Here is a 14,246-nt window from a genome sequence, read left to right as displayed (position 1 = left end):
AGAACATGCTATAGAACAACCCATAGGCATACACTTATCAAAGTAAAACTGCTGCTGAAAGCGGAACCCTAACAGGTGAAAACTATCAGGATGAACCGGCAACAAACGAAATGCCGCTTCTATGTCCGCTTTCGCCATTAAAGCCCCTGGGCCACACTGCCGAACTATTCGCACTGCGGAGTCAAAAGATGCGTATCGCACCGTGCATAATTCCCTCGGGATACCATCATTCACAGACCTCCCTTCGGGGAAAGACAAATTATGAATTAATCTAAACTTGCCCGGATCCTTTTTTGGAATCACAGCTAAAGGCGATAGGACTAAATCACGGAACGGAATGACATTAAAGGGACCTGCAATATGGCCCAGTCCTATTTCCCCCAGCAATTTTTCCCTTACCACCGCTATCATACGCCGAACCGACGGGCAATTGACCCCACCCCCAACTTCCCCCTGTCCTTGAAAAGGTATTTTAAAACCATAACGAAAACCCTGATCTAACAACTCCGCCACCTTTATACGTGGGTACAACCGTAACCATGGCAACATCGCGGTTAAACAGATAGGTGTATGTGCTCGCTCAAAGACCCGGTCTACTGGCGCCTTTTGCAGGTTGAGCTGTGGCCGGTCCGTCCCCTTGACGCTTCGAACACTTGGACACTGGGTGACCTGCTCCACACACGGAACAAGCGTGCCGGAACTTACAGTCCGGGAAAATACACGTGGAGCGATTGAATCGCCAACACACATCATTGCGTCCCGCGCCCCCCTTTCCTGCGCTACTGTCGGGCACGTCCCTCCGAAAGGACCGCCCAGGCCCAGTCCCTGCCACTAACCCTTGCCCCATATTACCTGAGGACGTTTTTGCAGCCATCTGCGTTAGCCAGAGTCCAACATCCTGAGTACCCCAGGATATGAACTTATTTTCTTCCATGCGATCCCGGAATCGCTCATCATAATTAAGCCAGGACCAACCTTCGTAAGTCTTACTGGCCGCTAGAATTGCATCTGCATAAGATAACAGCGCCCCATATTGTGACGGATCTTTCTTCCCCACTACACTTGCTAGCCGCAGAAAAGCCCTTGTCCAATTATGGATATTGCGGGCAACCTTATTCCGCGCCCCTAAGAAGCGATCTCTCTTATCCCTCTTCTTTTTATCCTTACGCTTACCTCGCCTGCCCTCTAATAACTGGAAAATATCAATAAATTGCCTACGTCTAATTCGCCTGCGAATGGAACGCGGAACTTCTTCCCATAGCTCAGTAAAAGCTACCAGAGCCGGGGTACCATGCCCTGTGGCCCCCCCAACCGCTCCCCCCTGAACCGCAGCTCCCGAATCCGAAGAGGTATCTGAGGACGAAGAGGAGGACGACGACAACGAGGACGAGTCGGAGGAGCTAGAGCGCCCCCTCCTTCTCTTTTTCTTAGCCTTTCCTGACCTGGAAGACCCACGCTTTCTAACCACTCTCTCTGCTTTAACACCTGGCAACACCTCTCCACCGCCTAAGTCCCTGTCATCCCGCATCCCCTCCACGTTCTCTTCCGCCCCCTTGTTTCCCGCAATACCCCGTCTGTCCCGCCTAGGGAAAATAATGAACTCACCAGCCTGCTCAGGCTCCGCAGGCAATACATCATCCATCCGTAACTGCTCTCGCTGCCCAATATCCTCCATTATTGGCGCTTCATTACGCCAGGCCTCCCAACGCGATGGGCCCGGTAATTCCCCATCATCCTCTGCCCAATTCCCCTGTGGAAAAACAGCAGGGACAGGAGAAGGATCCGAAGCCAGCACAATGTCCCGATCACTCCCCTCCCACGGCCGCCCTGTCCCCCTTGCGCTCCTCCCCAACCCCCCCACCTAAAGACCTACCCAGGTCAAGGCATACTCCCCCCCCTCCTGCTGCCCCCCTCCCCTCCAGGCCGTCTAACTCCACCACTCGATCTCATACTCCCTCCTTGCCCCAAGCTGTGCTGGCGGCCGCCCCTAGACATCCCCACTGCCTGCTCCATCGTGTGCTCTGATGTGCCCACACTCTCCCCCCCCCCACTGCCGTGCGATTTCTAAACTCCCCACGGGCCCCCCTTACACCTCGCTCTACCCCCCCCCTAATACCCCTCACAATCCCTCTCGAACTCCCTTTGCCGCGAACGCTAGCTTTGTGCTGCGATCTCCCTATCCCCACACCATCACCAAATGCCCCAAACCAGTCATCCACAAAGTACTCTGCATCAGCATTGAAAACAGCACCAGCTACAGAAGATTCCCCGCTCCTCATAGCAGCTCTGCCTGCCCGCCCCTTAGATCGGGGCTTCGCTGCTCTACTACTCCTCCCCCGAACCAACCCCCTAGCCACAACCCCCGTAGACAAAGGCAACGGCGCCTCCCCTCCTGCTCCCAAGCCTCCTCTAGCCGCACCCCGAACAATACAATGTGCTCCACCCCTGTCTACTACTCCAAAATCGCTCACCCGCTCTGTAATCGGCATGCAGTCCTCGCCTGCTACCTCCTCGCCTGGGACCCAAGCCGCCTCCTCCGATTCCAGAAACGCCGCGACACCCCGGTCCAGCTCCTCCTCCTCCCATTCTGGTCTCCGGCTATCCATGAGGTCAGCACCACCGAACTGCCGCTGCCGCACACAATTTCACTGCCGGTAAGCAACCTCCTCAATCAGCTCTCTCGCCTCTCGCGAATCTGCTACCCCTCTCTCGCTCGCCCGACGCCCGAATAACCCCCGCGTTCCTGCAACTGCTTAGCTGCAGTTTGAATTTGTTTCCCCACCAATCCCTGCCTTCCACGCTACCCCCCCCCCCCCCTGCCTGCACCAATCCCAATCGCCCACGACTAGCTGCTCCGCTCCTATTACCATCCCCCCCCCCCCACGTCACGTACACCGCTTACTGCTGACTTGCCCGCGCCTCCGTGCCGCTTACCACGCCCCCCCCCCCCCCTCCCTCGGCCACGCGCGTCTCGCAACGCGGGCCTGCGCCCACATTACGCCAGAGTAGACAATCCCCTCTGCACACATACTGATCCATCCAACTCACTAGAAATACCTCTGCTTTGTGGTGGATAAGTCCCACTATCAGTACTGAATCCTTCCATTTGGCCTCTGTGGCCCCAAGAGTCTTAATGAAGTGCCTGGTGGTTGTGGCAGCCTTTCTGAGTTGCCAAGACATTTGCGTTTTCCCATCTCAAGAAGCTGTTCTCTGTGCCTGGGACAGGATGATTGTCCTGCTTCAGTCTCTGGGCATTGTCACCATTTACCCCAAGTTTAGTCTCATTTCTACTCAGCGGATGCAGTTCATCGGTGTGTGGATAGACTTGGTGGAAGAAAAGGCATTCCTGCCTGCCAGCAGAGCTCTCCAGCTGCTGAACGTGGTCAACAAATTGTTGTAGCATCTGCGAGCCCAAGCCTGTTCCAACTTAGTGATTCTGGGTCACATAGCTGCAGCAGTTCATGTGGTATCCCTCACACTTCTCTACATGAAGCATCTGCAATGGGGCCTTCACCTCCAATGGAATCAATTCTCAACCACTCCCAACATGTGCCTCTATCACCAAACGATGAAGTCATCCCTCTATAGACAGCAGGATGCCTTAGCCATGCTTAATACCTGCCCACCTCCCTGGAGAGTTGACTGTCTATTAAAAGCAAGCTACAAACGAACTGAGGAGACTCACGAGGCAGTGAATCAAAAAAAGCTCTTCTGAGTTAAAGAGAAGGGTCTGTTTAGTGCCATCAGGTGATGTTGCCTATGTGTCATGGCTAATTCATCCTGCTGTCTGCGAAGAACACCATTTAAGGTAAGCAAATATGCTTTTCTTCCATTCTGTAATTATGGAGAGAAAATCCTTGATAAATCAGGTCATTACTCTTATAGGTTTTGTGTAAAAATAGAGTGTGAATTATTTTTTGAAACATTTCTTGTTTTATGGCAAAACTTCCATTTGAGGTCCTTATTAAACTTTTTAATTTCAGCTCATTTTGTATTGTGTATGTCATTAGCTTTAGATTCAATATTTTCAAATTTATGCATATTTTTTTTTTTTTTTTTTTTAACAGCTACAACATAACCTTTTGGCCTGTATGGTCATTTTTCACTCCTGTCTTATTGTTTACTCAATTTATGGGCATTGTGATGCTTGTGTCACTCCTGGGATAATTCCTCTCAAGGTAAAAGTGAGTATACTTCAACAGTATTAGTATAAAATATTGGGTTACTGAAGAAAATCTCTTGAGTAACATAATCTGGAAGGTTCAATATTTTTTTTAAATATGCTTGCAAATATTAGGTAACTTTTTCAAAACGTTATTTACATGAATCTGTATTGAAATGAATAAAAATGACTAACCAAGAAGTACACCCTTATTGATTCATAGAATACAACAAATCCTGTTTTAATAAACTGTTCTCGACAGCGCTGCTCCAGTTACTGAGAGAGAGCACTTTGATTTTATAAATGAAACAGTCATGTATGCAGCCGATTGATACAGAAAGCAATGGAATATACCCTTAACTTCTGTGTGCAAATGGAATTGCAAGACAGTATTTGCAAGAAATGAAATGAATATTTGAGGGCACATTACAGAATTCAGTTTATGCAAGTGAAATTTTGCGGTTTTATCACGGTGCATGGAAGTGGCCTGTAAGATGTTCCTTAGCAAATACAAAAGTGTGCTGTATGGTACAATCATGCTATATTTTTCATTTTGAGGTCTTATTTTATGACTACCTGAGCCATAGACTGTAATAAAGCTGTCATGCACTTCATTTATAAAAATCTGTGCATTGCTTGGGGAGGAGTAGCTTGGTAATAGATAAGTGTGCTACTTATATAGACAATAAAAGGCTTTATCAAGTCACTGCATAGGCATAAATTGAAAAATCCTTTTAAAAATATGACTGAGCATTTTATTATTTTTATATATGTTTTAAAAGTTGTACAATAGATGGTGCTTGAGCTGTGTCCCCAAACATGATTTTGCATTTTAAAACAAGAAAACTAAAAGTTGTACTTGAGGATAGATTATTATAACGGAATGAAAGCATTATTTTGCTAGACAGAATCTGTTATGGTTGCTAAATATAGATACATGGGAAGGTTTGAGGTAGTAAAATGTGACTGTTTTAACATTCCCCACTTTGAATGATGGATAGAGTGGGTAAAAAATCCTTTTAAATAAATAAAAAAATTTAAAAAGATAAATCTCGCAAATCCTAGAAGTCATTGTTTCAGCATAAAAAAGGAAAAGAAAGAAAACAGTTATTTCCTTAACATTCTACTAGACCAATTGAGACAAGTGGATTTTACTCCACCCCACAGCTGATGGAGACAGAGGACACACTTTTTTCTCCATGTCATTACTGGATAAAGGGAGGTGAAGCCTGGACCCTTTCCTGTAGTCTGTCTGCAGCAGATGGTGGACATGTGGATTGGTGTAGCAAGATTTCAGGGACTTGGCCCATGCCTTGCCTGGTTGAAAAGAGGCTGGACTGCTTCTTGGGCAAATCCCTTCTATGGGCGTATTCTGCCTATTGAGCAACTTTACCTCCCAGGGCTTTTCGGATTCTCTTAGTGATTCTGATTTATTGCCTAGTGAGGGAGTATATAGAAAACTTCCTCAGAACACCTTAAGGGACCGGCCACAGCTATCTGGGAGATCCCCCTTAAGAACCAGCCCATCAAGGGATTCTGGGTGAAGGGAGTCTCTCCTCACCACAGTATAAAGAGTCAGGGCCCAGAAGTGTTAGAGAGGCCCAGGGAACAGACAGGAAGCCGATATATAGATGGATATCTTATGTCTGCATTTAAGAACTGCTGTGGTTAGCAGCCTGTGTACTTTTTTTTTTTTTGTTCTGTAAATAAACATTTGTGTGTGAAACAGCCAGAGTCTATCTGCTTCCATTGCCCTGGCTGATTCCCAAGCCAGTGCCTCTCCCAGGTACCATATTTGGTGGAAGCAGTGGGATCTTTCTGCCCTAAGTGGGAAGCACAGGCAGGAACCCATTGCCACACAGGATTTTTTAATCATTTATTTATTTATTTTCCTGGGGCCGGGCTGCAGGGACAACCCAAGAGTCCATAAAGCATGCCAAGGGGGCTAGCTTGTCTGTTGCAGCTAGAGAAATAGTCTGCTAGTAAGGGCCATAAGAACCTGCCATACTGAGTCAGACCAAGGGTCCATCAAGCCCAACATCCAGTTTCCAACAGTGGCCAATCCAGGCTATAAGAACCTGACAAGTACCCAAAAACTAAGTCTATTCCATGTTACCATTGCTAATGGCAGTGGCTATTCTCTAAGTGAACTTAATAGCAGGTAATGGACTTTTCCTCCAAGAACGTATCCAATCCTTTTTTAAGCACAGCTATACTAACTGCACTAACCACATCCTCTGGCAACAAATTCCAGAGTTTAATAGTGCGTTGAGTGAAAAAGAACTTTCTCTGATTAGTTTTAAATGTGCCACATGCTAACTTCATGGAGTGCCCCCTAGTCTTTCTATTATCTGAAAGAGTAAATAACCGATTCACATCTACCCGTTCTAGACTTCTCATGATTTTAAACACCTTTATCGTATCCCCACTCAGCCATCTCTTCTCCAAGCTGAAAAGTCCTAACCTCTTTAGTCTTTCCTCATAGGGGAGCTGTTCCAGTCCATGAACATGCCTGAATCACCGCAGTCTTAGGAAAAGCCACTCGACCCGGGTAAAGGATGTTATAGCCCTAAGGTCTGGTGGCCCCGATAACCAGTAGAGCAGGTCTGGCTGTACTTTTCACTTCAACTGCAATCCCCAACTGGACTGCCATGTTTCAGCTCTGAAGAAAGAGACTATTTTGCCAGGGATTGTTGCCGCAAGGAAGATGAACCAGTGGATGTTAACTTCATGGCCCCATATTATTATAATTTTGTGGATGTACCCAGCCAGGGAGTCTTTGTTTGTGATTCCTATTGAGTTAGAGGGCTCAGCAACCCAGGCATTAGTGGACTCTGGGAGTGTGAAAACACTCATTCGAAGAGAGTTAGTGAAGCGGATCCAAATTAACTACAGAAAATTCCCTGTACGTACCTGGATCAGTCCAGACAGTGGGTTATGTCCCCAATCCAGCAGATGGAGTCAGCACAAGCTTTGAGGGGGCGTATCCATATATACTACTACCCCCTCTGCAGGAGTTCAGTATCTTCTGACTCCAGCAGATGCGAGTAGGGGAATCAGGCTTCCCCTCCTTTTCCTTTTTCTTCACTTTCTTGCTTGATTATGGCTTGTTGTTGTCTTTTTCTGTGGATCAAGTTTGTATTAAGTTTAAAAAAAAAAAAAAAAGGCAGAGTTCTTTCAACTTCTGGGGAGTGGCTTATCTTCCTTGTCTCTTCTCTGCGGCCTTGCTGTTTATTTCTCGTTGCAGCCAGGGGTAAGTTTGTTTTTCCTTTGTAGTTTTTTCCTTCACAGCTCAGCCCCCGGTGCCCGCGAAAGCCGGTGGAGCCGGCCTCTTCGCTCTTTACTCCCTCACCCGTGGCCATTTTACAGCTCCTCATGGGCTGCTGAGCCATCTAGGGAAAGATGTCTGGGGCGGGTCGTGTGGCCGGGAAGGCCCCCCCGCGGCACCCTCCTCTATTTTCGGACAGCGGGCAGTGTGGGCCGACCGGGCCCCCCCGCAGCGGCGCCTCTGTGCGCGTGGCCCCCCCCCCCCCCCCCCCCCGTGGCTTTTTCTTTTCTCCTACAGCGATCCCGATGCCGCGGCCGTCCCGCTGTGCGGCCTGCGGAAACCTGGGGTCCCGGATTTCCCGGGAGGACATCTGTGCACGATGCCTTCCCGGGGGGGAAGGTACCTCACAGTCCCTGACTGATTTCTCTTTTTTGCCCGGGCGGCGCGGGCCGGCCACTCCGCCATTTTTGGCGGGAACGGTGGCCATTTTACATTCTGAGCGCCCTGAGGCGCAGGCCACGAGGGGGAACGGATCCCTGGAGGCCACGAGGGAGAACGGATCCCTGGAGGACTCTACCAGCGGGGGTGTTCCCCTGATTTTGGTGCAGGAACCAAGCACCCAGGGCCAGGGAGCAGGAACCACGCCGCCCCCGAAGCGCACCCGAGCAGGCCGGGGTTCTCTCCAGAGTTTATCCTGCTCATGCATACCGCTTATCTGCAGGGGCTGGAAGCACCTGTGGGACCCCCCCCCCGACCCTCCAGGAGTGGGGGCCTCCCGCCTTCCTACCCGGGTCCGATCCACGCCCGCGGCAGTGGGGGCGGTGCCAGACCCAGCGGGACATGGACTTGACCTCCCGGACGGGGGACAAGGGGACGGCACGCAGGAGGGGGATGATCCACGTACCCTACGCCTCTTCCAGAGGGAAGAGCTGGACGACCTCATCCCGCAGATCATCCAAGAATTAGATTTGGACCCGCCACCAGACCCGCCTGCCCCCGTAGCTCCCGCTGTCGTCACTTCTTCAAGGAAGGGAGATCCTGTCCTGGCGGCACTCCGGCCGAGGGCTCAGGCTTTTCCCATTCATGACTCGTTTTTACAACTTCTCACCAGGGAATGGGACACCCCGGAGGCCTCCCTGAAGAGCAGCCGGGCTATGGAAAAGCTGTACCCGCTCCCCGAAGATTTTCTGGACCTCATCAAGGTCCCAAAGGTGGACTCCGCAGTGTCGGCGGTCACAAAGAGGACGACTATCCCAGTGACGGGAGGTGCGGCGTTGCGGGACACACAGGATCGTAAGTTGGAAGTTTTCCTTAAGCGGGTTTTCGAGGTCTCCGCTCTGGGTATGCGGGGCGGTGATGTGCAGTTCGCTTGCCCAGCGGGCTAGTCTCCTTTGGGTGCAACAACTCCTCACGTCTCAGAACCTGCCGTCCGATGAGGCTGCCCAGGCAGATCGGCTAGAAGCCGCAGTGGCGTATGGGGCGGACGCCTCGTACGACCTTTTTCGGGTCCTCGCAAGATCCATGGTTTCGGTAGTGGCAGCACGACGACTACTGTGGCTACGCAATTGGGCGGCTGATACGTCCTCTAAGTCGAGTCTGGGCTCTCTTCCCTTCAGAGGCAAGTTCCTCTTCGGGGAGGATTTGGACCAGATCATCAAGTCCCTGGGGGAGAACGCTGTTCATCGGCTGCCGGAGGATAGGTTTCGACCATCCAGAGCGTTTTCTTCTTCTCGGACCAGAGCCAGAGCACAACGGCGCTACAGGGGATACAGACAGGCGGGCTCCCGGTCATCCGCCCCCAGGTCTCAGCCCTGGTCGCATTCCTTTCGCGGGCGTCGGCCTGCACGCACTACTCCTGGAACCGGGAACCCCTCTACCAAGTCTTCACAATGATGCCAGTCTCGCCCACTCCCCTGTCCCCAGGATTGGGGGCCGACTAACGTATTTCTACGCGGAGTGGGCACGGATCACCTCGGACCAGTGGGTCCTGGATACCATAAAACACGGCTACGCATTGGAATTTGTCCGCCCCCCGCAGGGAAGGTTCATCTTTTCCCCCTGTGGCTCGGACCTCAAGAGAGGAGCGGTGCAGCTGACTCTGGACAGACTCTGGGAGATAGGCGCTATTGCGCCCGTGCCCTTCGGAGAGGTGGGCTCGGGCCACTATTCCATCTATTTCGTCGTACCAAAGAAGGACGGTTCCTTCCGGCCTATCCTAGACCTCAAGGAAGTCAACAAATCCCTTCGAGTCGTTCGGTTCCGCATGGAAACGCTCCGGTCAGTGATTGCGGCGGTGCATCGGGGGGAGTTCCTCGCCTCCCTGGACTTAACGGAGGCCTACCTGCACATTCCCATCCGCCCGGACCACCACCGTTTCCTTCGTTTCAAAATTCTGGACCAGCATTTTCAGTTCACGGCTCTCCCGTTCGGATTGGCGACGGCGCCGCGCACCTTCACCAAGATCATGGTAGTCGTGGCGGCAGCTCTCCGGAAGGAGGGCATCCTGGTTCATTCTTATCTGGACGATTGGCTCCTCCGGGCGAAGTCATTCGATCATGGACGCTCAGCGGTGACTCGAGTAGTACGACCAAGAGCTCCCTCATGCCCTCGCAACGCTTGGGTTTTTTTGGGGGGCGACCTTCGACACCCTACTGGGCAAAGTTTTTCTGCGCCAGGACAAAGCTCAATCCTTGCGGGATCACACACGACGGTTCTCTGCATTACCAGAGCCCACCTCCTGGGACTACCTGCAACTCCTGGGAGTGATGGGGTCCACCATCGACCTTGTACCTTGGGCTTTCGCGCACCTCAGGACCTTACAGTGGGCGCTCCTCTCCCGTTGGAAACCAGTATCGCAGGACTACCAGATGATTCTCCCGCAGAATGCCAGGGACAGTCTGGGCTGGTGGTTGGATCCGCCGAACCTGGCCCGTGGCGTGTCCCTCGATCTGCCAAATTGGGTGGTGGTGACCACCGATGCCAATCTAGCAGGCTGGGGTGCAGTCTGCGATTGAAGCGCCACGCAGGGGACGTGGTCCACGGTGGAGGCGAAGTGGTCAATCAACCGTCTGGAAACCAGAGCAGTCCGGCTAGCTCTGCGACATTTCCTCCCGCTTCTTCGGAACCGGGAAGTCAGAATCCTATCGGACAACGCTACCACCGTGGCCTACATCAACCGACAAGGAGGCACGCGCAGCCCGCAGGTCGCGCTCGAGGCGGCGCTGCTGATGCAATGGGCGGAGCGTCATCTCGTCCGGCTAGCGGCCTCGCACATCGCCAGTGTGGACAACGTCCAGGCGGACTTCCTCAGTCGTCAACTGCTGGACCCCGGAGAGTGGTCTCTCTCCGACAAAGCGATGCAACTTCTCGTCCATCGGTGGGGGGCCCCCCACTTGGATCTGATGGCGTCCGCTCTCAGCGCCAAGGCTCCATGCTTCTTCAGTCGCCGGAGAGAGCGCGGCGCGGAGGGAGTAGATGCCCTGGTCCTCCCGTGGCCGCCACATCTTCTGCTCTATGCTTTTCCACCATGGCCCCTGGTGGGCAGAATGCTCCGCAGAATAGAAAGCCATCAGGGGACCGTGGTTTTCGTCGCCCCAGAATGGCCCAGGCGACCCTGGTTTGCGGACCTGCTACAGCTGGTGATCGACGGGCCAATCGGGCTGGGGCACCTCCCCCAGCTCCTACATCAGGGCCCGGTATTTTTCGAGCAGGCAGAACTCTTTTGTCTTGCAGCCTGGCTTTTGAGAGGCGCCGCCTCCGGCGTCGGGGCTACCCGGAGGCGGTATTATCCACGCTATTGCGGGCACGAAAGACATCGACGTCGGCGGCCTATGTTCGAGTCTGAAAGGTGTTCGAGCTGTGGTGTACCAGCCAGGCCACGAGACCCGCTAAGGCTTCTGTACCTCAGATCCTTCAGTTTCTACAGGCGGGGGTGGAAAAAGGGCTCGCCTATAATTCACTACGGGTTCAGGTGGCCGCCCTTGGTTCGCTGTTGAGCGATGGGGGCTCTCTTCTACAGTATCCTGACATTGCTCGTTTTCTCAAGGGTGTCAAGCATATGCGTCCTCCGTTACGGGACCCTTGTCCCTCCTGGAGTCTTAACCTTGTGCTTCGCTCCCTGTCGGGACCACCGTTCGAGCCGCTGCGCAACGATAAAGGATCTCACTCTCAAGACTGTATTCTTGTGGCCATCTGTTCCGCTCGACGCATCTCGAAGCTGCAGGCTCTGTCATGTAGAGAGCCCTATCTCCGTTTCTCCGACTCTGGAGTTTCGCTTCGCACCGTTCCCTCCTTCCTTCCGAAGGTGGTTTCTGCATTCCATGTGAACCAGACGGAGGAGTTGCCGTCCTTCTCTTCCTCAGAGCCAAAGTCTCTCCGTCTCTTGAATGTCAAGCGCACTCTGCGCCTCTATCTGGAGGCTACAAATGAGTTCCGGACCTCTGACCATCTCTTCGTACTCTGGGCCGGTCCTAAGAAGGGGTCTCAGGCCTCGAAGACTACCATTGCCAGATGGCTGAAGGCCGGCATTGCTGCTTCCTACATTGGGGCGGGTCGGACTCCCCCACCCGGAATCGTAGCGCATTCTACACGTTCTCAGGCGGCTTCCTGGGCGGAGGTTCGCTCGGTATCCTCGCAGGAAATTTGTAGGGCAGCCACCTGGAAATCGTTACACACGTTCGAGGCACTATCGTCTGCACCTCGCCTCTTCGGTCTCTGGACACTTTGGCGAGCAGGTTCTCCGAGCAGGCCTCGCAGGACCCCACCCGATTTAGGGAAGCTTGGGTACATCCCACTGTCTGGACTGATCCAGGTACGTACAGGGAAAAGAAAATTATTACTTACCTGCTAATTTTCGTTCCTGTAGTACCATGGATCAGTCCAGACGCCCACCGCGTTTGGGTTCTTGATCCTGCTCAGCTCTGCGCTCCTTCTTGCTCGCAGTGTTCTGTGTCTTCACAGTCGTCTCTTTTCGCTGTTTTTCACAGCTCCCTACAAGTTGGTAGGATGTTTGCAGTTACTTGTTGCGGTTACAATTGTTTTCATTATCTGTTTCCACAAACTTGATCCTTCGGGGGTTTCTACTCTGGCTTTGATATACTCGATACTGAACTCCTGCAGAGGGGGTAGTAGTATATATGGATACGCCCCCTCAAAGCTTGTGCTGACTCCATCTGCTGGATTGGGGACATAACCCACTGTCTGGACTGATCCATGGTACTACAGGAACGAAAATTAGCAGGTAAGTAATAATTTTCTTACCATGACCCTGGCATGCATCCATGAGAACCAGTGGCAGCATCCCACAAGCCAAGTACAGCTGAATACTCCAGTCAGCCAGGATCGAATAGAAGCGGGAGTTCTTCTTTGACTTTCCTATCCAGTCATAATAAGAAGGGACTGTCTGAATTTCAAAATCCTGTGGAACCAATTCGCGTCGGGTTTACCCAAACCGAACAGCAAAGAACTGACTTCTCCAGAACTCTTCCCTTTAGAAGATCCAGACCTGTATCATAAAGATTCCAAGATGCCTAAATCCCGGAGGCAACTCCAAAAGTAAAATACAGTTATGTTACTAATACAGGGGCAATGGGAGAGAAAGGGTAAGAGTCAGGGGAAGGGCAGCAACCTATCCAGCATGGTATATTTAACATCTATGAATGGGTTCTGGGGCAAGACTGTAGGAATTTCAGATGGGCCCAGAGGTAGGATGAGTCCTACAAGATTGCATGGAAGTACAGTATATTCAGAGGGTGGATGGAAAGTTAGTTTCTGGAATGAAAAATGGCTCTCTTCCTCCTCATTTTATCAAAAAAGGGGACCTACTTTATTGAGTCACAAAGGGAGGAGGAATTGATAGAACAGCTCCTCGTCCTCAAACTGTATTGCCAGAAGGTCCTGCATTTAGTGCACAGCCATCATTTTAGGGAGTAATCTCGGGGAAGAAAAGACCCAAGAGAAAATATTGGCACAGTTCTTTTGGCCTGGCATACACTGGTGGGTCCAGTTATATTGTCAGTCCTGTCCTACATGCAAACTTAATAAACCTGCAGGGGTACGGGTGGCACCTCTTATACTGATGTCCCTTATAAAGACTCATTTTGAGAGGGTGGGCATAGACCTAGTGGGGGTTCTAGAGAGATCAGTCCAGGGAAATAAGTGCATATCAGTCATCCTTAACTATGCCACGAGATACCCAGAGGGAATACCATTATGGAATATAAAGACCCAGACACTGGCAACTGCTTTAATGGAGGCTTTTTCCCAACTTGGACTACCCAAGGAAATTTTGACTGAGTAGTGGACCCCATTTGTTTCAAAGGTAATGAAACAACTCTGCACTTTTTCTGCAAGGTAAAAAGTCTGCGTACCTCGGTGTATTGTCCGCAGACTAATGACCTTATTGAGCGCATTAATAAAATGCTTAAAAAATGTTGAGAACATTTGTAGATGAAGATGGCAATAATTGGGACTTGTTGCTACCCTACCTGCTCTTCGCAATCTGCAAACTACCTCAGAGCTCAATGGGATTCTCTTCTTTTGAGTTACTGTATAGAAGGAGACTGAGAGGAGTCTTAGACATAGGTCGCGAGACTTGGGAAGAGGAGCAGGACCCTGGGTAGAACCTGGTCCAGGTGCAAGAAAAACTGAAAAAGGCTGGAGAGGCTGTGCACCTATGCCTAGAGAAGGCACAGGCTACTCAAGCCTGAGCGTATAATCGCTCCACGGTTCAGCGAGAGTTCCAGCCCAGAGACAGTGTCATGGTCCTCTTCTTATCTTCGGAAAGCAAGTTATTTGTCACAGTGTAAACTAGGCTGT

The 14,246-nt window shown here is 51.4% G+C and overlaps 1 protein-coding gene across 4 annotated transcripts in view; it reads left to right on the top strand.

Moving 5' to 3' along the window:
* The window catches only part of TMEM128 (transmembrane protein 128), a 111,599-nt gene that overhangs the window by 76,369 nt on the left and 20,984 nt on the right, over positions 1–14,246 (top strand). For 2 of the 4 annotated variants that reach the window (XR_003854757.1, XM_029590953.1), the window contains exon 4: positions 4,068–4,184. The exons of 1 other annotated variant lie outside the window; for it this stretch is intronic. Coding sequence is in view for 2 of the 3 variants with exons in the window: in XM_029590953.1 (XP_029446813.1) it covers positions 4,068–4,167 (100 nt within the window). In the remaining variant the exon portion in view is untranslated. The remainder of the gene's footprint in view (positions 1–4,067; positions 4,185–14,246) is intronic. One more of the 4 variants, XM_029590966.1, reaches the window with a different exon arrangement.

This window comes from Rhinatrema bivittatum, chromosome 1 (genome assembly GCF_901001135.1).
Source record: "Rhinatrema bivittatum chromosome 1, aRhiBiv1.1, whole genome shotgun sequence".
NCBI classification, from domain to species: domain Eukaryota; kingdom Metazoa; phylum Chordata; class Amphibia; order Gymnophiona; family Rhinatrematidae; genus Rhinatrema; species Rhinatrema bivittatum.
The sequence above is the reverse complement of the archived record's forward strand: the minus strand, read 5'-3'. Positions and strand labels throughout refer to the sequence as shown.